The sequence below is a fragment of the Scomber japonicus genome, chromosome 18 (genome assembly GCF_027409825.1).
Source record: "Scomber japonicus isolate fScoJap1 chromosome 18, fScoJap1.pri, whole genome shotgun sequence".
Taxonomy (NCBI): domain Eukaryota; kingdom Metazoa; phylum Chordata; class Actinopteri; order Scombriformes; family Scombridae; genus Scomber; species Scomber japonicus.
In genome coordinates, this window is record NC_070595.1 from 22,709,114 (window position 1) to 22,732,750 (window position 23,637).

The window sequence follows — 23,637 nt, forward strand, 5'->3', positions numbered from 1 at the left end:
TGACCTATATAACATCTACAGCTACTGTGCTGCTTCTCTTCCCATCGCTTACTCTACTGTTCACTGTTGCGTGACATGTTAATATCTTGTTTGCCCTGCACCACACTTTCTCATGAATGTCTGAAGATCTTGATGCTTCACAGTGCATGCGCGTCCTCCTTGGTGATGAAAGGCAGGATATGTTATTTTACAGTCCATAAACTGTATCTCTAATGTACAGGCATGGGAAATGATAACGCTGTAGGTCTTTGGCTGCCTAATTAGGTGACTGAAAACAAAACCAGGCCGGAAACAACTCAACAACATACTGTGCACATTCATGGATCTGCTCTCTGGTTTGCTTTTTACTGTAGGCTGAGTGCGCTGATTTGTGTTTGTAGATAATTTCAGTTGCGGCGACCCGGGCTGTTTGTGAGGTTAATTCATTCGTCAAACTAGGATAAGTTGCAACAAGTTAACCCATTGCTTTTCATGGGAGAATAAATAAAACACTTGAGGCCTATTTAGATATCTGTGCAACACAGTATAGCTGCCTTGCCTCACACTGGCTGCTTGCAGCACAGATGGCTCTTTAAGATAAAATACACTGGGGGACTTTTTTTTCTTTTCTAGTGGTTAACAAGCAACTGGAGTCAACAACAAATCAACCACTGGGTAAGCAGTGGATCATCTTTGCGTGAAAAAACAGAACAGACTGCACAAATGAGACACCTCGGGCAAACCATCATTATTTTGGGAGCATTACAGACACGCACTTGAGGCAAAGGTTTACATAATGATGGCTTTAAGTGTATTTTTGTGTCCATATGCGGGTGTGTTAAGAGAGGTGAGTGAGAAAGAGTGGCAGAGGATAATGTGTTTATAACGGAGAAGATGGGGCGGCAGATAAAGTCGTTTTTCTCTATCTGCCAACTGGTAGTAAGGTATTGAGTTTATTTAGATTAGAGATAATACAGATGCTCAGAGGGAGAAATGGAGTGAGATAACGCAGATGAGGATAAGTGATAAAGAACAGGAGGGGTGGGAGCTGTGGTAGTCGTGAAATTGAGACAAATCCCCTTTAATTTACTTTATGTGAGTCCTCACATTACATTACACCAACACATTCTGCATTAACAATCATAACATTAGACCTCCTTGACCTCTGCTTGTGGCTGCGTTATAGTGAAGGAGGCAATTAAGTCATCATTATCATCTACTGAGGCAGAATGCTGGCCAGTATTTTGGACAACATGCATATGAATTTTCTAGTACTTGAAACGATTCATTTTTTTACCTCTTGGGATTAATGTCAGCTCTGAAGAAACTCAGCTTCACCAGTTATTTTAAGGACCTACTGGGTACACACACAGACACACACACACACACACACACACACACACACAGACACACTAATATCTCTCACTCAATCACTGTAGCTGCCCGAAGGTTAGAAAATAACCAGCTGGGAAAATCTTGTTGAGCAGCGGAATAATTCACAACTTGCTGTTATTTTATCTTGTCATTATTATCAACAAAAAAAGAACAGAATCAATAATCATTTATCTCGTTGAAGTATTGTGCATTTAGCCAAAGCCTGATATACTGTATATACTGTATGCCTCTGTACAGTAGTCTAAAAACAGCCAAAACAATGCATTTGGTTGTCTTTATGATGAACACAGTCTGCCTGACATGGAGCTACTCTCCAGACAAAGAAAATGCAGTTGTGGAGGTATTTCAGAGTTAACTTAACAGGTAATGTTTATTGCATTCAATTAATTTGGGTTGCACCTTCCAATAGTATTTGGATTGTAATTTGTGTTCAGGCACAGAGGCACAGACTTTCCAAATCAGACTGTAAACACACAGACAGTAGTTGTTAGTGGGATAAATTGACTCAGGGGATTTGGTCATAATAAGAATAAAACAATTCCAACCTTATCCTCTCTAATACAGTAATGATTCAACCAACAAGTGTTTATATGTACCGTTCTAAGCCTCTGCAGGTACTCTATAATGTTGATAAAGTGTAATTACGTTCTTTCCTGCTATTGAGATGCATAGAGCAACATCCATAATTTGAGATAAAAATGAAATTGTAGAATGAAGCATATGAAATTATCATCCACATTGACTGTTTTTGTTATAATGTTAAATACCCAGGGTTAGGAATAATTACCACTCTTCTAAGCAGCCTCTGAGCACACAGTATGACCTCTTCCCCTGAAGCTTCTAACTTGTAAATTGTAAATTATGTAAAATGCTTTTCTTTTCTGGGGGGGCTGAACTATCTGACTAAATAAGGTTTAGGATACTGAATGTTATGCACGGGGTCCACTATACTTCACAATTTTGCTGCAGTGACTGTGTATGACAATCCTTCACTTTCTCAGAGTGTTTGATAAATTCCAGGCTGATGGCAGAGTGACAGAGCAGCCTCGAGGAGCTCCGGGGATTACTGCACATAAACACTGCCTGCCAAGCTCAATGTAGAACCGTGTGGATACAATACGCACAGCGAGGAGGAAGCATAGTGTAGTAATCACTCAGGCCTTTTCATAATTCAGCAGGTCTATTTGGAGTCATCTCATAAACATTGAACATCACAGAGGGTATTGTAGGAGGGGCTTGTGTGAGTTCCCCTGCTGCACATATAAGCATCCAGTAATGATACTAAGGTCCTTGCAGGGTTTTTTTAATGTTTGTGTGTGTGAATAGAGGCACATGGGCATATCTCTGCGCGTAATCACACTGAAAGGGACTCAAGTAAGTTACATCCTTTGTGTGTGTGTTTGTTTATCTCTCTACATCTGTCTGCTTTCTGCTGTTTGTTTTGTTCTCAAGCTTAATTTCTATCTTCCTCTGTTGTGTTTACAGTTACATTCTCATCAGTTGATCATAGAGTACAGACACAATCTATCAGGGGTAGTCTTATCGATGCCAATCTTAGTGTCCATTGTGCCCATGTCTCTTAAAAGATGTTGCTCTTTGAAGTTTCTGAATAAGCTTTGTGTTTCTTCCCAGTTTTGATTGGGAAGAAACTGTTTGCATGTCCAGAGACAGATTTAATGGAAGTAAAAGGTTTTTTTATTTGGTCTTGCCTTAAGCTTTGTATTTATTTATCTCCCTCAACAGACCTAGTCCCCGTCGGAGTTAATTAAGCAGGTTTGTCATGTGTTTGTTTGTTTGTCAAACATCAATTCCTGTCCCTGAGCTCATTACAGCTGTCACACAGCTGTCATAAGAGCATAGTCACCATTTTTTATCAAACCACATCCTTCCTCATATGGAGGCCGCTGACACCACAAACTCAACAGCTGTACCATACAGTTTTGTCACAGGTAAGGCTTTTATTAAATGTCACAGTAAGGACTGTTCTCTGTTTGCAGACAGCTGAATTAGTGTTTAGTTTGACTTGTCATGCTAACCTGCAAGTGTTGACAGCTGAAATCGCTGCGTCTGCTTCACTCCTCGCTCGTTTGTTTATACCAAATCTCGGGCAATCGGTGCAAATGTCACTGAGAGATTTATTGTGGTGACAGAGCACTCCTTTTTTCACCCACAAGAGACAACTCTGACACTTTACTTGTTTTTTGCTTGATATGGTGGATATTCCATAGAGAATTACAGTTCAATCAGGAGAGACAAGATTCATGCTTATTTTATGAACAGAAATGATAGTCATCAAGTCTTTGGTGCTTGGACTCCACAAGGACATCATCCCTGAACAGCAGTGAGATGGATCCCCCTATGGAGTCCAGATGCTGGTGGTGGTGGCGGCCAGTGACTTTGGATGGTTGATGAAGTGATGGTACTGTTGATCCTGTGGAGACTGGGCGGAGGGGCGCGCATAACAGCTGCATACCAGGCCATAGCCAATAGAGAGAGACATATTTAAAATGACAGCAACTAGATAATAGAATAACAATGAAAGTGTGTCGCTGAGCCATTGGATAGATACAGTATGATCAGCTGGTGACAACTGCAACTCATACTATGCCCCCTGAGCATTGACAGCTAGGGAATAAAGGAGCGTGCGTGAGAGATGAATATTACAGGGTGTTAGGAGCAATGAACTATGTCTTGACTTTCACTAAGCTCCATTTGTTTAATGCAAAAAAAGTCACTGATTTGCAAGTTTTGCCATGATGATGGATTTAGGGGCTGTTAGGAGATGAACTGGTTCAGGTTATGTGTTTAACCCCATTTTTAACGCTCAGGTGAGTTCAGCATTATTGCACTGAGGCCTGTGACTTGGACGGGACTGCATGCACTGAGAGCTTCTGCTTACACATACATACATTGTCTGCTCTCTCTTGGTGTGCAGCCAGTTGCCAAAACACTCAAAATTACCATGAACTGACAACTTTGACTCTTACTACCAGTTAATGAGGTGCAGAGTTGTGTCTATTTTAATTTCCATGCATGAGAGGGCCAGGATAATTCAAGTACCTTTCAGGACAATTTGATTTCATAGTCTCTGATTCTGCATTTTTTGGATTATTATTTCTGGCATTTTTTACAGGCTATTATATGTGGTTGAGGTCCATTTGCAGGACAATTTCATGGTTTTTGAGATTTTAAATTGAATGTCAAGTCTGTAGTTGGAGCAGATGGCTCACCACAGAAACAACGGGTGCAATACAGAGCTACAAGCAATACAAATAATGTTGATATTTCCTCAAGTACCCCCCACCCCACCCCACCCTACCCTTCATCTAGGTTAGTGAGTATCAGCGAGTAATCCGGGCAAAGATAAATAAGCTAAGCACTATTCTTGTTTGAAGCTTGTACAGAAATACCCCTGCCGAGCTGAGACTAGCTGTTCTTTGCTGAAAATCCGGTTTTAATGCCAGACAACTTGTCTTTGTTCATTTCACGGCAGTGGCTTTGTTTTGTCATCATGACCATGCTTGTATCATGATCACTATAATTCCTTTGTGTAATGGCTGTTTTGTGATGAAGACACAAAATATTTTCTCCCAGGAGGAATCTATGTGAAGGGGCTCTTGTACTAGTAGATATAGTAGTGAAAGTATCACATTGTCAGATGATAATATAGACTGTCTGCATTTAGATTAAAAAAAAATAAAATAAAATGAATATACTGCAGTGCACTTTTACTGGTACTTTTTGCACACGGGGTATTTTATTATTATTATTTATTACATGTTTATTTGTTTTATTAGTGCAACTTTTGGGTATCTGTCTATCTATCTATCTATCTATCTATCTATCTATCTATCTATCTATCTATCTATCTATCTATCTATCCATCCATCCATCCATCCATCCATCCATCCATCCATCCATCCATCCATCCATCCATCCATCATCTATCTATCAGAAAAAACTGTAATCTTTGACCCTAAATTTGCACTGCAACACTTCATTGTTACCTAAACAAGTGCAATCAATAGCAAAGAAGAAAAAAAACACAACTGTACAGCCAAAGGATTTACAAGTTTACCAGAACTGTCACCTGTCATGACCAGTGACTGAATAACAAAGAGGTTGCTGTCATTACTCATATTTATTGTTGTAAATAACAATCAAATAGCTGCTTTATTCAGTTTTTCAACTTAAAAAGTGAGAAACATGGAAATCCTTGAACTAGACTACTCAACTAAACAATCGGTCAAGCCACAGATGGAGTAGAAACAGAGTGGGAGCTGTTCATCAAAATCTCCCTGCAGGTACAGGTTGTGGGCCCTACACATCTTTCAAAGAGCGTGTGAACAACATCCAGCCAGTGCCAAACACTTCCCACACATAATGCTCATGTGCAACAAAAAAAAGGCCTGCACGCTCTCTCATACAATACAGGTACATCTCAGATGTTACGCAACCATTTGTCATTGTTTCCTAACCCACATTCATCAGATGAGACCTTCGAATAAGAAATATGGATGTTTACCAAAACACATGAATAACCAGCTCACAGAAGAGGCGCAGAGCATCCGGCCGCTGGGTCATAGGAGATGTGTGCGCATCCATCGTAGATAGGTCACACTCCAATCTGCTCACTCGCTTCGTAACAGGCTCAATGACAAACATTTGGAGCAGTTCAGAGGTTTTCATTGTTATGCAGCAACAAAATCTGAACCATTTTTTCGATGTTTTTGAGGCCAGCCACTAACTAATAAAACCATGTATAGCACAGGGCATCATGTTTTTGTGTTAGACAGCATATTGACCAGAGGCTATGCAGTAATCTCTGGCACCTGGAGAGGAGACAAATAATTAATCAACACTTCTAATCAATCTAAACACATTTACTGTGTGTTGCTATTACATTATTAACATTTGTACTAATATTTTCATTTTACAGATGTTGTTAATACTGTATATCAATATGGAAGAAATAACTAACAGTAGTATGTTTAGTATTTTCTCTGTGACTACTAATTTCTCAACAAACCTAAAGCACATTTATTGACCTTTGCATAATCAAGTCAGAAGTGTTGTGGTGATCCTTTAACAAAATACAATCTAGTGCTCCTACTGACATATTTGACTTGCATATTCAGTTAAGTATCATCTCTCATTGACTTTTTTAACACATCTCCCAAATGAATGCATGTAATTGCAGCTGTAGCCTAATTGTTGAATGTTTTAACAGGAGAGAGAAGGGCACTTCAGTGCTCTGTGCCACAAGCAAGAATTTCATTATCATATTCAGTGAGGCGTGGAAGAGGCAACAATAACAACAAAAAGTCTGCACAAGAGACTGAGGGCAAAAAAAGACTTGTCACATTTTTCCAAACACCGTACAGGAGAGACAAGAGACATGCCAGCAGCAAATGAGTAGCCGAACAGAGCATGTCTGACCACTGAAACCGCAGACAGACTGACCAAGTTAGGCCATTATGAGGATGAGGATAGTTATATTACATGTTAGCAAGTACAGAGTGTATATACAACATGTAGTAACAGGGGATAATACCTTTCACAGGCATGTCCTGGATTATGTTGACAGTTTGGGTTTGCTTTATGTGAGACATTGTGTCATGAAATTTGTGTGGTCAAACTCAAAACTGATAATCTATGTTTTGATTCTGTTCTCTGAGCTATAGCTTTTATATAATAGCGGGTGATGAGGTGATGGCTGAAGGTGGGGATACCAGCTTTTCCCCCCCTTTTATATACATATATGTGTCTTATACAGTAAATGATTTATAAATCTATCCTAAATGTCTTCCATTCTGCCAGCTAATGATGCGTTTTTCGGTTGATCTAAAATATCAGTAGTAGACTTAAGGTCTTGGTAGTTCTCTGTCTTGTAAAGTGGTTGCAGGATGATGTTGATGCAACCAAAGGTCAAAGACAGGAGCTGTTTGTGGTGCTTTTCACATGGGCACTTTGTCTGAAGTTGAGGGGAGATGGTTGGTCTTTTACCTCATCGTGGTTTTCTCAGAAGCAAGGAAAACTGACATAAATGCACTTCAATCACCTTTAGACTACAGCCATTAATTACTGACATGACTAGCTCTCTTACTGATCAATACCAAATTTAACACGGGTTGTACTGACATAAAAAGGGCTTTTGTTGTTAGTCTGAGTTCAATGAGCAGCAGAGTGAAAGCTTCCATTTTAATTTGTGCAACTGTTATCTTTTTAGCTTAAGGACTTCCAGCTACAAAGAGTTCAGGGAAAACCCAGGTGCTTGTTTTTCGTGACATTTTGGTGTGGTGCCGTAACTCAAACAGTAAAATCAAACAGTATCATGGACCTGGTTTTATTTAGTTTATGCTGATACATCCTTTTGTAAAGTAGGACATCAACAGGAAACCATGTGTCAGGATGAATTTCCTGTTTGAATCACGGTGATCAGAACTGTAACTTAACCTTGATCTTGATTTGGTTTGACTGATACTCTGTGTTAAAGAAAACAGCCACCTAAAAGACAATTTTGCCCCTTCCCAGATCTCTACAGTGCATTAACAATAAAACATACAGGTGAAATCAGACCAAATACAAGGTGCTATTCACACAATTATAAGGCTGTTGGGTTTTTCTCTGGGGAGTGAAGTAAACACAGATACAAGGAGGTCAGATTAACACTTGCTCAGAAAATGCTTCCAAGGAGTATCTGAGGGAGAGCTAATCCATTACAGTGTGATTCAATCTATGGCATGTTAATGGTTGCAAGAGAAAGAGAGTGAGCATGCTGAGAAGGAGAGAAGATCTACAGGTTAGTTTTCTAAACACAACATTACCTATTAGTCTGTTCTCTGTACAGAAAACATACATTCAAGCACTTTGAGAGAAAGAGAAAAGTCAGAACACAGAAGTTGATGGAGCATTTACACTGTAACAGATAAGTGTGCTATCTAACTGAAGATCAGGTTAGTCAAGCAGAACATGATGCAGAGATTAAAGTGATGTCCCTTCTTCCTTGCAGCAGCGAAGTCGCAGAGCGTGTTGTAGCATGATGCTCTGTCTCCTCTGAACTCCTCCTCACCCCATTATGAGATAGTGGAACTCTCATCCAGCACTGAACTCTCATCTGCAGCCCTAAGGTATGAGCATGACATGCTTTGCCTTGGCTTATTTAGTCAAAAATACGTGGCAAGCCTGAGTGGTGCTGCATATTTGCTTTAGCAATCATTCATTTCATTAATGTCTTTGTTTAGAAACAAAACCAGATAAGTGAATGTAACTTTGGTATTTCATAAATCCACCGAGGCCTCATCAATGGGAAGAAACATTAAATATCACGGGTGATGTAGGAGGTTTTTACTCTTAGTAGCATCTCTGCATCTGGAACGCTGCATGATAGATCGCTGCTCGGGGGCATTTTGTGACCCGGACAGTTATTGTGTTTTCCAAGAGGTTTGTTTTTAATCCTCGATGTTCCCCTCTGCCCGCATTCATGCACGCATACTCCCCTTTATAATTTTATTTGTTAGACTGTGTAATCAAATGAAAGGTAAGTACCCTCCAACAAACAGCAGTAATTGTTAGTGGCCATTGTATTGAGCCATCCAACGTGCACTTGAACACCGAACGGTTTTTTATGTTGTTTTGGACGTTGAATTTGCGTCATTCATTTGTGATTGTTGGTGTATTTTTTGAAATAATATAAGTAGGTGACCAGGTATTATTCAAATAAATAACTATATGTTCTCTCAATCAAATGGTGCAATAATGTATATTATTTTTAAGGCAAAATTGTATCTATTTAGTTTACAACTTACAAGTCCTAGGCGAAACATATCTGAAAAAAAAAAGCATTACATTTTTTCACACACTGAACACATCCCTGGGTGAAACGTTCTGGCTTGTTAAATTGTTTCAGAATGAAAAACCAAAGGAAAAAGGCCCAAAAACAACCTAAGAGGTCCCTCTGGCTCTGGCCGTGTCACTCTCAGCTGTTGCTCCACCTCTTAAACAATAATGATACAAAATCCAGTTTATTTCCTGGAACAGCTGGAGGGACTAAACAACACATATTCCAGGGGACTTTGATTGGTCTGGATCCACAACGGTACAAGCAATTCACAACTAAGTGGGAGCCCAAAGCAAAGCTGTAGCCCTGGCAAGATATCTTAACAGCAGAATATACAAGCCTAATTAGCCTCACACCTTCAAGCCCATTAGTTCCACTCCAACTCCCACCAAATGGCCGGTGTGATTCCCAGCGCCCTGCATCAAAGGCAAATCTGCACAAATAAAGCATGAGAGATGTGCGATAGTACACGTCTTGAGGGTGTGTGTCTTTAAAATGCTCTCTCTTGTTCTGGCTTTGCACTCTTTTTGAGTGCTGTGCATAGTAAGCACTGAATGTTCATTTTTAGAAGTTTGAAGGAGGGTAAGATGGTGTTAGGGTCATGGACGCTGCTTAAACAGGTGTCTTTAGTGTAGCATTAACGGTTACTGAATGAGACAGCAAAGTGGCCTCTGTGTTTTTTTTGAGTTGTGGGATTTTTCTGAGACAGGTATAGTGTTGTAAGTTTTATATATTCTATTTGGAGCTCTCCCCATCCTCTTGGAAACATGTTGAGAAATATCAAATTCATGACAACTTGACAGCTATGTAATATCTGGTGTTAATAAGTGTTGGGACATAAAAATTGTTGAGAAACAATTTTGTTTTCTCTTTCTTGCACTCTCATTCTCTCTGACACACTCTGTCTCTTTCATCATCCCTGTTGCAGGACTCCACAGAGTCTAGTTAATCATTGTTGCTACTTGGTGCTAAGTTGCAGAAAGTGGTTCAGGCAGGTTGATGTGTTAGGAAATGAGTCTCTTATGTGCTTGTGGGAAGAGAGAGTTAGAGAGGGAAATCCTCGGAAAACCGTCACATGCTCTCATAACAGTTGATGCCGTAAGCAAGAGCATGTGCTCGCCCACATGCATGTCAGCCTTTCTGCTGTATCGGGACACAAGCTAAAACGTCATGTACTCACAATGATGTCTGATCATTTTCCCGGTAAGAACTAATCTGGCACACTTACAGCACAGAATGAGCTTAATGTCCAGTCTGGTATGATTGATACAACTCGGCTGTTCCTGCCAAAGCATCAGTTATTCATACAGAAAAAGTAGTTGGCATACTTTCAAATTCCTAATGAGCTGTAAATTCATCATAAAATAAAGACTTTTCACACCAGAGATGTTTGTGTTATGCCACTTATGTTACTATAAAAGTCCATTGCACATTGCATGTTAATTGCTGTGAAACAGGATTGTGACTTTAACGTTTCTCATGGTGTTAAGGGCACAAGAGTCAGTACTGTGATCTTGACTGGAGCAGTCCTGATCTGATGTCAGGCCAGACAAGAGTACCTCTGATCCCTCAGGCGCCCGGGCCAATCAGCCAGTCTGTACTAAAGCTAATGTTAACTGCATCCTGTGGTCATTACACTGAACAGGCCATTTAGAAAATATGGCTCTTTGGTTTAGATATTATCTGATGTCTGACTTCCAGTAGAGCTTTGTGATATATAGGCTGGATATCTAGATTGTGACTGGCAGCCTAGACGTCAGAAGCTTGTTGACATGTCCAGTGAAAACGCAGACTGGACATGTCTCTGATTTCAAATGTTCGAGGATTTCTTGACTACATAAGTTACAAACGTCTGTCACGACACATTGTGCTCTTATCTCTTGAGCAAATACCTTGGTAAACAAAAGAAATTCCAAACACATCGACACGAACCCGCCGTCCTCCCTGCTTTGAGACTAGAACAGAATGGAATTTGAAACGTTTTAGCCAAAAATGTTTCCATGGTCAAGGTGTTTTTTGCAGAAACGTTTCAGATTTCGTTCCGTTCTCCGGCTTCAACCAAATCGAACCCTCGTGGGATCGATAGATGCACAGGTGAGTAACCTCTGGCACACACTGACATGTGCACAACTGTCCACTGCTGGGCTTTAAGATTATGTCGGACAGCAGCCAACTGTGAGTGACTGAGCGAGTGTGGCTCTGCTCAGCCACAGCTGTCTGAGCTGATACAAACAGTATTTCCTGGAGGTTTTTTGGCCCTGTGCTTGATGTTCTGGACAGTCTGATTCTGGGGTAGTCCATCCTTTACTAACTGTGGCTAAACCTGGCAGCATGTTGCGAGGTATGAATGAGCGGACAGCACGGAAATGAGATTCATCAGGGTTACAATGGTTGTGTTTTCCGTCTACATTTACTGGACTTGTTTAGGATACAAGTTAAATTGACATTTGACCTTTCTCTTTACTTTACGTTTTCCTCTTTGTTCACAAGCCTTCAAATCTTGTTGTAATTGAATTGTAATAGATACAACCCAGCCTTTTCCTGTTTTGATCGTCTTGTTTCACCCAGCCAAGTTGAGCCGGGGTAATAAGTCGTGTGTTTGCAATGAGCTTTGATGGATTGTGTATCTCTGTGTCATCCAGGTAGTGTGGCGAGTGTAGATAAGCCCCCTTATGAGGTGAAAACCCTTCCTCGTCCTGCAGTATCCCCTTCCAGCACCAACAGCAGAAATAAGGGATGTCACGGCTGTTCCTCCTTTTGGCAATGCTCATTGTCTCCAGCAGCATCCAGGTGGGCCCCACAAACACACACACACATACACACACATACACACACACAGCCTCATTGTAACTTGGCAAAGTCGCTGGCCTTTACAGTGTGGGGGAGGATGTTGTCTCTTTAACGCTGCTGCCTTTTGAAACAACCCAGACAGTAGTGGTGTGGACATCTAAACAATCTGTCTTTCCCTGGTTTGTTGATGACATGAGTATGCAGGGATGCATTATATCAACCTGTCTATACGTTCACACACAAGCCCCCCCATACTGACAACACATTAGATTGAGGCACAGCGTCATCTTGAGGGATTATATCCCCAGTTTAAGGACGGGTTGTTTACAGCTACTGTATAAATGAAGTGAAGTGAAACAAATGGATGCCATTTTGGTTAATGCAGACATTGTGTCCTCATGGTTTGTGTAAGGCTCCCATTCTCAACATTTTTCTGGTCTACGTGCTTACTGCCATGTCAATAAGCCCATGATTAACAGGCCTTTTTACTGCACTGTCTTCACATGTGCTCCACCACCTCCTTAGATGTCTCCTGCTGCTACCCTGGATAAGCTGAAGGAGAGTTGGGAATTTTACATGGACGAGTGTAACCGCAACAACAGTCGAGACCCACCAAGCATCGGTGAGCTGTAACGTACTGTAACTTTAAGTGTTTAACTACACAGATTTTCTATAATTATAACAATTGTAAGGCATTAAGGTAGTGGTCTTATCCAGAAAAATACTGAGTGCAACATTCCTGAAAAAACATAAACATGAAAGTAAGAGATTTTTTAATATATAATTTGCATTATATATATGCAAAGAAATATATATATTTTTTAATCATTATTTACCCCCAGCTTGAGGCACAGTGGCAGCTATCTAATGCAGTAGAGCAGGTAATGGTTAGGCCAGACTGTTACCAGAGTATGGAGCAGCAGCAATTTCCCCTCCCCACTGATAACCACTGTATAATCACTCTGCTTGCAGCTGCTCCCAGTTTGCTATTTGCTGCATCACACTCACTCTGCTCATATTGAGAGAAAACCAGCTCCAGTTCGCTCCATCATAAGGGCGTAAAATAGCTCAGAGTGTTTAACTGTGTGGCTCCCCTTCAGTTGCATTATGGTCTATTGGCATGTTTTATGCTTTTGGGATAGTGCGTCATATGGGAGCAAAATAACTTTCAAAAAGGCTGCTTCCCACGCTGCGTGCACCACTCGCACCACTCTCCGTAGCACTCACATGTCCTGTCTGTCACCTCATATGTGTAACAAAGAATTAGCAGGTGTAGCGGAGAGGGGAGACACCACTTAATACACCTGAGCATCCATGCAGTAACTGCCTTTGTGGCAAAGATGAAAGATGTGGAATAAGTGGAAGGTCACTTTACTTTACTTCACTAAGATGAAAAGCCATGATGTGTACAGATGCCATAATGGCCACCAGCAGCCATCACTTCAAAGACATGTTACTGTATTCCGTGACTTAGAGCACTCCAGTCCATAGACAGGAGAATCTCATGGCTTTGTATTTACACCAGATCTAATTTATATTTCATGTTTTTTCAAATCCACAGGCCTTGTGTGCAACAGGACTTTTGACAATTACGCCTGTTGGCCCGATGGACTCCCCAACACCAGTGTCAGTGTGCCATGTCCGTGGTATCTGCCATGGCACCACAAAGGTAAGAGCCCAGTGTGGATTGGTCCTGTTAATGAAGAGTAAATTCAAAAGAGAAAGACAGCTATTTGTCATGACTGAACTTTCCAGTAAATCACAAAGGCTGTCTGTGTGTGTGTGTGTGTGTGTGTGTGTGTGTGTGTGTGTGTGTGTGTGTGTGTGTGTGTGTGTGTGTGTGTGTGTGTGTGTGTGTGTGTGTGTGTGTGTGTGCTGCAGTTCAGCACGGCATGGTGTATCAGGAATGTGATGCAAACGGCCAGTGGGTGTCTACGAACAATTCCAGCGAGTGTGACTCTAATGATCCAAGTCAGGTAAGAAATATCTTGCTTGTGGTTAAAAGAAACAAACAAAGAAGAAAAATATGCTTTGAAACTGAAACTAAAATGTCAAAGGAAAGAAAAATGGAATGTGTTTTAATTTGCAGCAGTACTATGGATACATACGGATCATGTACACAGTGGGATATTCCTTATCGCTGGTGGCTTTGGTTTTGGCACTTGGCATTCTCATATTCTTCAGGTAATAATGACTGTGGTTATGTTTGTGTTTGTGAGGGATGTACAAGTCATTCATCAGAAACAGCACGGAGGGTGAATAATGACATTTAAATACAAAGCTATATTGCAGTCTACTACGTCTTATAATGATAGATTACTATTAATAGATTAAGCTGAAAAAAGACAGGTTTTTGTCTCTCATTCATCAGGAAACTACACTGCATGAGGAACAACATCCATATGAATCTGTTTGCCTCCTTTATCCTGCGAGCGCTGTCTATCCTCATCAAAGACGCTCTGTTGGAGGCCAACATCATGTCACAGAATCTCGGCAGGGACCAGGAGCAGGGGTTCCCCCGGGCATCTATGCCTCCAGTGGAGTTGCTTGTCAACAGCGAGGTCAGTAGTGATCCCCAGGTAAATAATGAACCATCAAAGGTCATCGTTCTATAGTGGTTGTTAAAAAATTGACACAGTGGAAACAGAACAAAACTAGAAAGCCTTTAAAGATTTAAAACCCTGTCAGTTTGCTTCTTTGATAATAGACTGAGACTACATGATGTTTGTAGATCCTATAAATTATAATAATGTTATAAAACCTAAAAATACAGAAGACCTAGCAAAGAGGTTATGGCTTGTGTAACAGTACGATTGTAGAAGTAAAGAGGTCAAAGAAAAATAGTGAAACAAATTGTAGAGAACATAATTATGGTAGCCACAAAGATAATATTAGCAGCTAATTGTCCATAAAAGGGGGGAGGGCCAGAATGATGGAGGCAAGTGTAGAGTGGGTTGTGTGTGTTGGGGGTCACAGCTGGCTGAGGCTGGGGTTAAAGTTACTAGCGTTGTACTATTCGATTGCTGCAGGCACAAATCATGAATTCTAGCAGCAGAAGGAGATCCCATCTGCCACAGTGCTGATCTCACCATTCATTCACAGCTAATGATATTTTTCTGTCCACCAGTTTGATATTTTGTGAAAGAACCATGACTTCTCCTGTTTCGTAGACAACGGTTAGCTGTCGCATCGCCGTGGTGATGATGCAGTACAGCATTATGGCCAACAGCTACTGGCTGCTGGTGGAAGGCATCTACCTCCACAACCTCCTGGTCATCACTGTGTTCACAGAGAGGAACTACTTCAAAATCTACCTGTGCATAGGCTGGGGTGAGCTAGCCCGATGTGTTTCTCTCTATTGTAGTGTTTGTTTTTGTGCTGGTGAGTCTGTAACTGGAGTAATAAGGATGCAAGTTAATTATGTGCTGCATAAAGGGACATGAAATGAGAGGAGATAAACATTAAAGGCTATAACGATGGTGTGCAGAATGACTGCTTTGCATTTAAACACTTCTCATTTCTCCACAGGTACCCCGTTAATATTCCTCGTGCCCTGGGTGATATCTAAATACCTGTATGAAAATCAAGAGTAAGTTACCACAGCCGGTATCAAACCTGACCAACATTTTCTAGTCTTCTTGTTGATTCCACACTCATAACAGTGCAACCTATCAAAACAGGCTGGCAGCTGGTCATTCTTCTAAACATATGAATGTTGATACTTGGCCCATCACGGTCAATTTAACGCCTAATTACTACATGAGCAGTTGGCTGCACTTTAACATCACACACTAGCATGTTTTTTTCCTCTGCACAAAGCCCAATATGGCAACCATGTTAAAACACTTCGGGTGGTGAAGTTGTGCACTTTTTTGAATATTTCATGTTCACATTCAGCACCCGAGCTTTATTTTGCAATCCCCTAGAGTCTAACATACACACTTGCACAGCAAGTGGGGTGAAAGTACTCTAAGGCCACACTTTCCAAAACCACTGAAACATTATGTTGTTATGTAAAGCTTTAAAAAGCCACTGTGGAGTTATGTGTCCCCCCTCTGTTGAAACCGTATGGCTGCCAGGCTCTCACATTTTGTCAGACGAGGAAAGCTTTCTACTTTTGACTGTTAGACTGTGTGCACCTTGTTTAAAAACACAGAAGACGTCTTTCTTGTATTCTCTAGTCATATCTTACTAATATTTCCTCCAATGCTTTTTTTCACAGGTGCTGGGGGCAAAATATAAATATGAATTACTGGTGGATCATCCGTTCCCCAATACTACTGGCAGTTGTGGTAATGTCTCTTTTTCTGTCTCCTGCTTTCTCTGACCATCATGCCTCTCATCGAATGAATGTTTTTTTAATTAAAGAGATTTGATTTTTTTTTTGTTGCGCTGTGACAATCTAATACACAGTTGTATTCATACTTTAAACCGGCCTTTAATTGTAGTTGTGCTCTGCAAAGGTCAGTTCTGAGATTGTCTGATTTGTCACAGCTCTTATGTCAGGCCAGTTACACAGGCATCCTGGCATTTTCCATGCATTAATCGTCCTGCTAAGTGGCCTGTATCTCACAGGAATTCCTGTGTTTGAGTTATTGCATGGACAGCAGGGCTGGTTCCTATTTGAGTGTTTCCCTCTTTATTCTGATCCCAAAGTGTTTTACCAAAGAGTAGAAACACTCAGGACATACTTCCACACAGTGTGCTTAATTTTAAGGAGAAAGCTGCTAAGTTAATGTCTGGTATTATCTTGTACTGTAAAAAAAAAGCCTGGTCAATAATTATGTGTGAAAACTGGGTCCAGCTTCAGCTTTTTTCTTCAAAGCAACTGCAAATTACCGATAAGAATTTAGTCGAAATTAAAAAGGTCACATCATACGTAATTTTCATGAAGGGAACACCCACTGTTTCTTGAAATGCCAGCTGCTGTGAAATTGTTCCCTCATAACAATGTGCTTCTACTGTATGTAATAAAGTTAAAGGACTGGTTCACTCCAACCACATAAAGCTTCTTTTTTACTTAACTTTTGAAGTCTTAATCTATGTAGATTTTTTGTTGAAAATAATTTTCACCAAAGCAATAATCCATGAAAACGATTAACTGCAAGGTCTGTGGATTATGCTATGTAACAGGAATACTGAAAAACGCGTTGCTACAGAGTCAGATGTGTTTCTCAGTGCTTTTAGCAGCTCAAACAAAAAAATCTTACGCGTCCATTGTATTTGGGTGGAAGCAGAAGTTTCAACATGGTGATATCTTAGAAGCTTTGCCCCTAAAACCAAAACTATCTGCATGACTACATATCACCTACTATTAGTAAATGGAAAAATTAGGTTTTGGGTGACCATAACATCTGTTTGTTATCCAGTCACAACCATCACCATTAACACTGGTGTCTCTGACTTCCACAGATCAACTTCCTTATCTTTATCCATATAATTAAAATTCTTGTATCAAAACTGCGGGCGCACCAAATGAGATACACAGATTACAAATTCAGGTGAGTTCAAATGTTAATGAGTTCATTATGTGTCTCATGTGTATACTGTGTCTCTTCTCTTTTTCTGAACTTATTTTATTCACTGTCTTGCTTGTCTCTTATCCTGTCCATCTCAGGTTGGCTAAGTCGACTCTAACCCTGATCCCTCTGCTGGGTATCCATCAGGTGGTCTTTATTTTTGTGACAGATGAGTCCACCAAGACCACCATCACTTTGCGTCTCACCAAGCTTTTCATTGACCTCTTCTTCTCCTCCTTCCAGGTAAGAATTTTCAGCATTGAACAAAAGCATCCAAAAACTATGACCACACCATTACTCAGGGTTGTGGCTAGTAGTGTGGTGAATCAAGGGTTCAGTGATTTGATGGATAGTTACCTAATAATAAAATGAGGTTGAGAGTTGAGACATTAATGAGTCAATTTATTGTTTCATAATTCCCCCTGTTGTACCTATACTGAGACAAAAGAGTGAACAATGAAAGCATTTCATGTGTTTGGGAGGAGTAACACAGGATGTAAAGGGTTAAATAAGATGCTGCTCAAACACACAACTGCAGTTGAGAATTATAATGATCTTCTAATTAAAATCTAAAAGTCCATGCTTTAGTAAATGAACAGCAAACCAAACAATTGAAAGTGTTGTTACAGATGAGCTTGTTAAGCACTCTACTCAGAAGTGCTGTATTTACTTATGTGTCAGCAGAGATTACATTAACATAATGTGCTGTCTATGCTGCTATGGCTGAGTCCCACTGTGACACAATGCCAGTGACCTTTCGGCTATGGGGACACCGATGACATGCATCAAGATTACAGCAGACCACCAGGGGAATTGTCTTAAGGAAGAAAGCAACAGAGAGAGAGAGAGGAGGATGCAAAGAGAATCCCAAAGTCAAAGATGGAGAGTCATGAGACTTTTTATGATAGTCTTCAATAGTGGCTTGATTATAAAGCAATGGACTTATACTTCCCCATTCACTGATTTGTATGCTATACTAGGCTACATTGCTTCAAGCATTGCATTTTCAAAACCTGATATATAAAGAGTCATGCTGTGATTTAATACTGCAGCTGCCCTGCACTGACTCAGAATTGCTTGTCTGTACAGGGTCTCCTGGTGGCCATCTTGTACTGCTTTGTCAACAAAGAAGTGAGTCTCTTCATTTGCATGATAACTGTCATCTCCTCACTTTTCTCAGGTTATGACATCAATTATATCTTATTATATATACTATACTTACTATACTATACTTAATATACTTTCATCTCTGTCCTCTCTGCAGGTGCAGTCCGAGGTCCTGAAAAAGTGGAAGCGCTGGAAGCTAGGGAGGAACATCGAGGAGGAGTACCGCCATACCTACAGCAATACCCCCAACTCAAAGACCGGCAGCCTTTTGAACCACGTCTCTCGGCTGCCTCATCTCCCAGACATCGCCAAAACCTCTGCCCCGATCTGCAGCCCTGAGGAGAGGCACATGCTTGTGGCTGGCTGCCACAATGGCGTGGTGCACAGTAAGGGGGCAGGCCAGTGTGCATCCCCGCTGCACGAGGGAACCATCAGTAACTGCACCCTAGTGGAGGACATCAGCCTTTCAGACAAGGTGCAGTGTTACGAGGCTCAGAGAGAGAATGTGGAGAGCCATCTCTGAAAGCCACTAAGAGCAAGAACTCTGTGAAGAAAGATAGAGGGCCTTCAGCTCTCATGTGGCTCTGGCATCCTGCACTGGGTGGCTGTGAAGAGCTGGGCTGATAGAGTCTTCTGTCATTTCGCCCAGAGATCAGTGTCACTGGGAGACTGAGCGGCACTCAGCCCTCTCCACAGCCTGAGAATGGAGAACAATACGGCAGACATCCATGTTGAAATGTCTAATGTGCTGCAAGTCTCATAAATGGATTTTTGCCAGACAGTGAAAGGAACTGCTGCATGTTGAACAATATAACAACAGCATCTCAAGACAGATAAGCCATGTAAAATAATAGGACAAACAGAAAAAACCCTGAAACCTCAAATAGCAACAACAGAAACAAACAAAACAGCAACAACAAAAAAAGACACAGGGTCTAACTTGCTTTAATTTGTGTTGTGTATCAAATGTGTGTTTTATGGTACTAGAGGTTAAAGGCAAACTGGACATTGGACTGCTTACACAAAAAAGACCAAACAAGGGACACAAAACAAGTTGGTAGGTAACACAGGGGTAAGACTTTTTTTTTTTTTTTTTTTTTTTGCTTTGCTCTGATATCTGTAAGGTTTTTCTTGTCTATACTGATTTTGATGAAAAATGTATCGAAAAAACATTCTGTTGACTGTACCTCATACAGTGAAGTGACAACAGTGTTGTTCAAATGGCCCCATCCAGGGCTCATGGGAAATTGGCAGCTGCTCTCACCAGGTCTTTCCTGGCTTACATATAGACATTGAAAGAGGTCAAGAGATTGTGTCAGATGAATTATAAATAAGCTAAAATGATCATCGCTTGATTTACTTTGGTGTTTTCCGATAAAAGTAAATATTTTTATATAGGTCCAAACCTTGGATATTACTCAGTACAGTACGACCGCTGTAACTGTAAATGTGTCAGGTTTGTTTTCAAGAAGTAATAGTTGCAGCTCTGTATGTTCTCGGTTTCCCTTGCTATCAAATAATTGTGCTACTCACACATCTTCATCGTATTAAATGAACTACACAGCCCACTCTACCCTTGAGATGAAAGCTGATAGGGGAAACTGCACTCACATCAAGGATGAAAGTACACAGCATATACTGTAGATGTGACCTGCAAAGTCACACATGCATAAAGTATGAATCCAACACTGTGACTCAAAATAACAAGTCACCTCTGGCAAAAGGTTGTTTTTGCAATGTTAAATATAGGCTGTTGTGCATGCAGATCGCACAGAATTGGTAAGCTTAAGACGTACGTTGTGTGAATCATTCGGCGGTGACACGTGCCGTACAGTGCCATTAAATCAGTGCATAAAGCCAGACAGACCGTGCTAATGACCACATGAGTATTTAATATTCAGCCTGAATCTGTCCGCAGGCGCTGTGGACACATAGAACAAAAAATAGAACAAAATCTCTGTAGTAAGCATTGTAGTGATGCTGAAGAAACCTAAATTAGCAGTGGTACATTTGCTTCTGAATAAATTGCCTCCTGCAGAACATTAATTCATCAAGTTTTTAAGTCAGAACTAACTCAACTTGACTTTGTATGTATGACTATTTGCACAATGTTAATTTATAATGGTAAATACTGTGTGTGTATATATGTGTTTATACAGGTGATTTATTTGATTGCTGTCTATATATTTCATGGAATGGAGGTCTGTGTGTGTGTGTGTGTGTGTGTGTGTGTGTGTGTGTGTGTGTGTGTGTGTGTGTGCGCGTACAAGCATATTTTTAGGTTGGTATGGCTCTGAGCAGACTCAGTATTCCAGATGTGTTACAGTAGGATGAGTCACTGGCTGCAGAGGAGCAATGAGTTGATATAAACCGGTGCAAGCGGCTTCACACACAACGCAGAGGTCAGAGGTCGTCCCTTTCTAGCATACACAGTGTTACACCACAGGACTTCTCAGAAGTCATGCCTATATAAAGGCATAAAGAAGACACAGCTCTGTGTTTTATAACGGAAGCTATTCTCAGTGTGATTCCTCAATGGCATTTTGTTGCTAAGAGCGAACTGAGAAGCGTGTTTGTCATTCAGATAATAGCTCTGTGCATTTACACATCAGCCAGGTGTTGAACAGGCTGAGGCAATTTTTCATCAACATCTGCTGAGGATTGTAATAGAGCAGGTAGATATATCAATACTTAGAATTGAGCTTGGAGCATGATTCACACACTGACGCTGCTGTTGCTCAGAGGTGAATCTGCAGTGTTTTTGTTGTTTTGCAGAGCAGGAGAAATGTTTGGATACTGACACGGTTACAAAGGAATGTTGTGCACCTTGAGTAAAATAAGATTCAGTAGATTATATAAGTATGGTCAAAGTATATTGCTAATTCTATTTCAGACTATTACATGTATTTTAAACTGTGACCATAATCATGTATGTTTTTAAGCCAGCAGCTTGGGTCACTCCCCTTTTTGGACCAAAGTGGTTCTGTTTGAATGTATTCTTTAGATGGCCCAAATCATGTTCCATTTTATTTTCTCTTAAAGTTGATTTTGTACAGTATATTTGGTGTGAGGAACCAATCAGTAGAATACTGACTGTGTTCAGGTGTGTACAGTGCATCATATATTGTGTCCGCTTAGCAAACTTTGTCCAAATGGTGAAGAATAAATAACAATGTATGTGAAAAATGATTTTAGTTGGGTGTCTCTTTTGTATTCATAATGTTAAAATAAAAAAGAGAAAGCTGGTGCAGATCAGTTCTTTTTTTTTTCTTCTTTTTTTTTTGGCTTGTTGGTGATGTTAGGTAGCTGCCCAGCTGGCCTAAAGCCAGGTTGGCACATAACAGAGGTGAGTATTGATTTTACCCCAGGGTCAGGCACTGTTTGACAGCACACACTGTTCCTTATTGTGGCCAAGAGTCATTGGATCAGCTCACATTAACTTACTAACCATGCTCAGTTTAACTTAACAGTAAATCTATGGTGGTTGCTGATAACATGGCATTGTGTGTAACAGCTAGAGACTAAAAGGACAGACAAGATGGGACACCAACTTTTAAGAAAACAATGAAACAAATGACAGTAGCCCATCTCCCTAAGATTATCAAGCAGTTTGCCATTTCAGAATCAGCTTTATGATTTTGACCTTGGTTTTTGGTTGGTTCTCAATGTGCAAAAGGACAAGCTAAACAAATATGATTAAACATGAACATATCACTATTATGTACAAGCAAGTGGGTGAAAAATAGATACACACAAATAGAGAGTACAAAACCACACACCATGTCTATGCACAGGTAAAAATATTTGTATTAATCATAACCAAAAATACAAATACAAGAAGGTGTGAAAGAGTATAGGAGTGCTGAAATAAATATTGATAAAAATAAAATGATACATTTTTCTGTGCATCACAAACACAATTTTGTCGGTTAGTTCAAATAAAAAGTAAAAGGTCTTGAAGACTGTGTCTGTAAGTTATTTTCATGCTTTCATGTGTGTGTCGGGCCAGCAGGAAGTGAGCCAGCTCAGACAGAGGAGGGTTAGGGTTAGGGTTAGACACGTGTGTGGGCCTGAGGAGATAAACTTTCATTGTAAGGTTTTGAACATGGTTTTCAGTCCCCTTTCCTTTCATTCCCACTGATATCTCTCTCTCTTAAGCGTAATTCTGTCAGTGTAGGGACTATGTCTCTGAAACATGATTGCCCATTTGTGCAACAACTGGAAAACTGAATCCTATTTGTAATGAACACAAAGCTCATGTTAAATGTATGATATTGACATGACACAGAGGGACTGTTACATGGTAAGGAGTCTCGACTGTTTCTCCAGCTGTGTGTGATCAATGTAAGAAAAGCAGATGTTTAAACTCTGATGCAATATGGTTACATTTTTTTTTATTCACACCTATAGGCTACTTGAGTCACAGTTCTGTGTAAAGTAAGATAAAGACATTCAATGACACTGACCTATTATTATTCACCGGGACCAAAAACAAACTTATAAAACAGAGCTGCTATATTAATTGGAAAATGCTGAAATGTCTTTGTCAGTCTGAACAACTAATTATGTACAGGATGTTGTTTAGCAGGGTTGCTATCCTTTAAGAAAAGTAATAAGTAACTAGAACATGATTTGATCGAGCAGGCTGCAGGGCTTATTTCTGCATGGAATGATTTAATGTCCTTTGGGTATAAGAAGATGGGAAGTGGTGGAAACAGCATCTAGTCTGCACTCAATAATGTACAAGAAGTAAATATATTGGGGAGAGGTCATTGGATATATTGTTTATGTTTTCTCCCTGAGGCCTCTGAACTGGGCTTGTGTCCTGATGTGAACAGACAGATTGTGTGGGTTATTCTCCACTTTCAGCCTTCTGATAGGCCCTCGTGCTATCATCAGGTCCCGGGATCCTCAGCATGGCACAGCTGGAGAGGGACAGAGGTTGAATGAATATTTAGCATCAACATATCTCACCAAGCTGCCAAGCTACTTATATTCTATGTCTGC

At 40.4% G+C, this 23,637-nt stretch overlaps 1 protein-coding gene across 4 annotated transcripts in view; it reads left to right on the forward strand.

The window, feature by feature from the left end:
• gcgra (glucagon receptor a) overlaps positions 1–21,873 on the forward strand; it is a 34,805-nt gene extending 12,932 nt beyond the window's left edge. Inside the window, exons 2-15 of one of the 4 annotated variants that reach the window (XM_053339186.1) lie at positions 8,387–8,504; positions 11,857–12,004; positions 12,530–12,626; positions 13,566–13,673; positions 13,886–13,980; positions 14,094–14,188; positions 14,376–14,583; positions 15,175–15,334; positions 15,533–15,593; positions 16,227–16,296; positions 17,417–17,505; positions 17,622–17,766; positions 18,613–18,654; positions 18,788–21,873. In XM_053339186.1, coding sequence (XP_053195161.1) covers positions 11,951–12,004; positions 12,530–12,626; positions 13,566–13,673; positions 13,886–13,980; positions 14,094–14,188; positions 14,376–14,583; positions 15,175–15,334; positions 15,533–15,593; positions 16,227–16,296; positions 17,417–17,505; positions 17,622–17,766; positions 18,613–18,654; positions 18,788–19,153 — 1,590 coding nt within the window. In that variant the 5' untranslated portion in view covers positions 8,387–8,504; positions 11,857–11,950 and the 3' untranslated portion in view covers positions 19,154–21,873. The remainder of the gene's footprint in view (positions 1–8,386; positions 8,505–11,856; positions 12,005–12,529; positions 12,627–13,565; positions 13,674–13,885; positions 13,981–14,093; positions 14,189–14,375; positions 14,584–15,174; positions 15,335–15,532; positions 15,594–16,226; positions 16,297–17,416; positions 17,506–17,621; positions 17,767–18,612; positions 18,655–18,787) is intronic. The other 3 variants (XM_053339190.1, XM_053339189.1, XM_053339187.1) reach the window with 3 other exon arrangements.
• Positions 21,874–23,637: the final 1,764 nt, after the last annotated feature.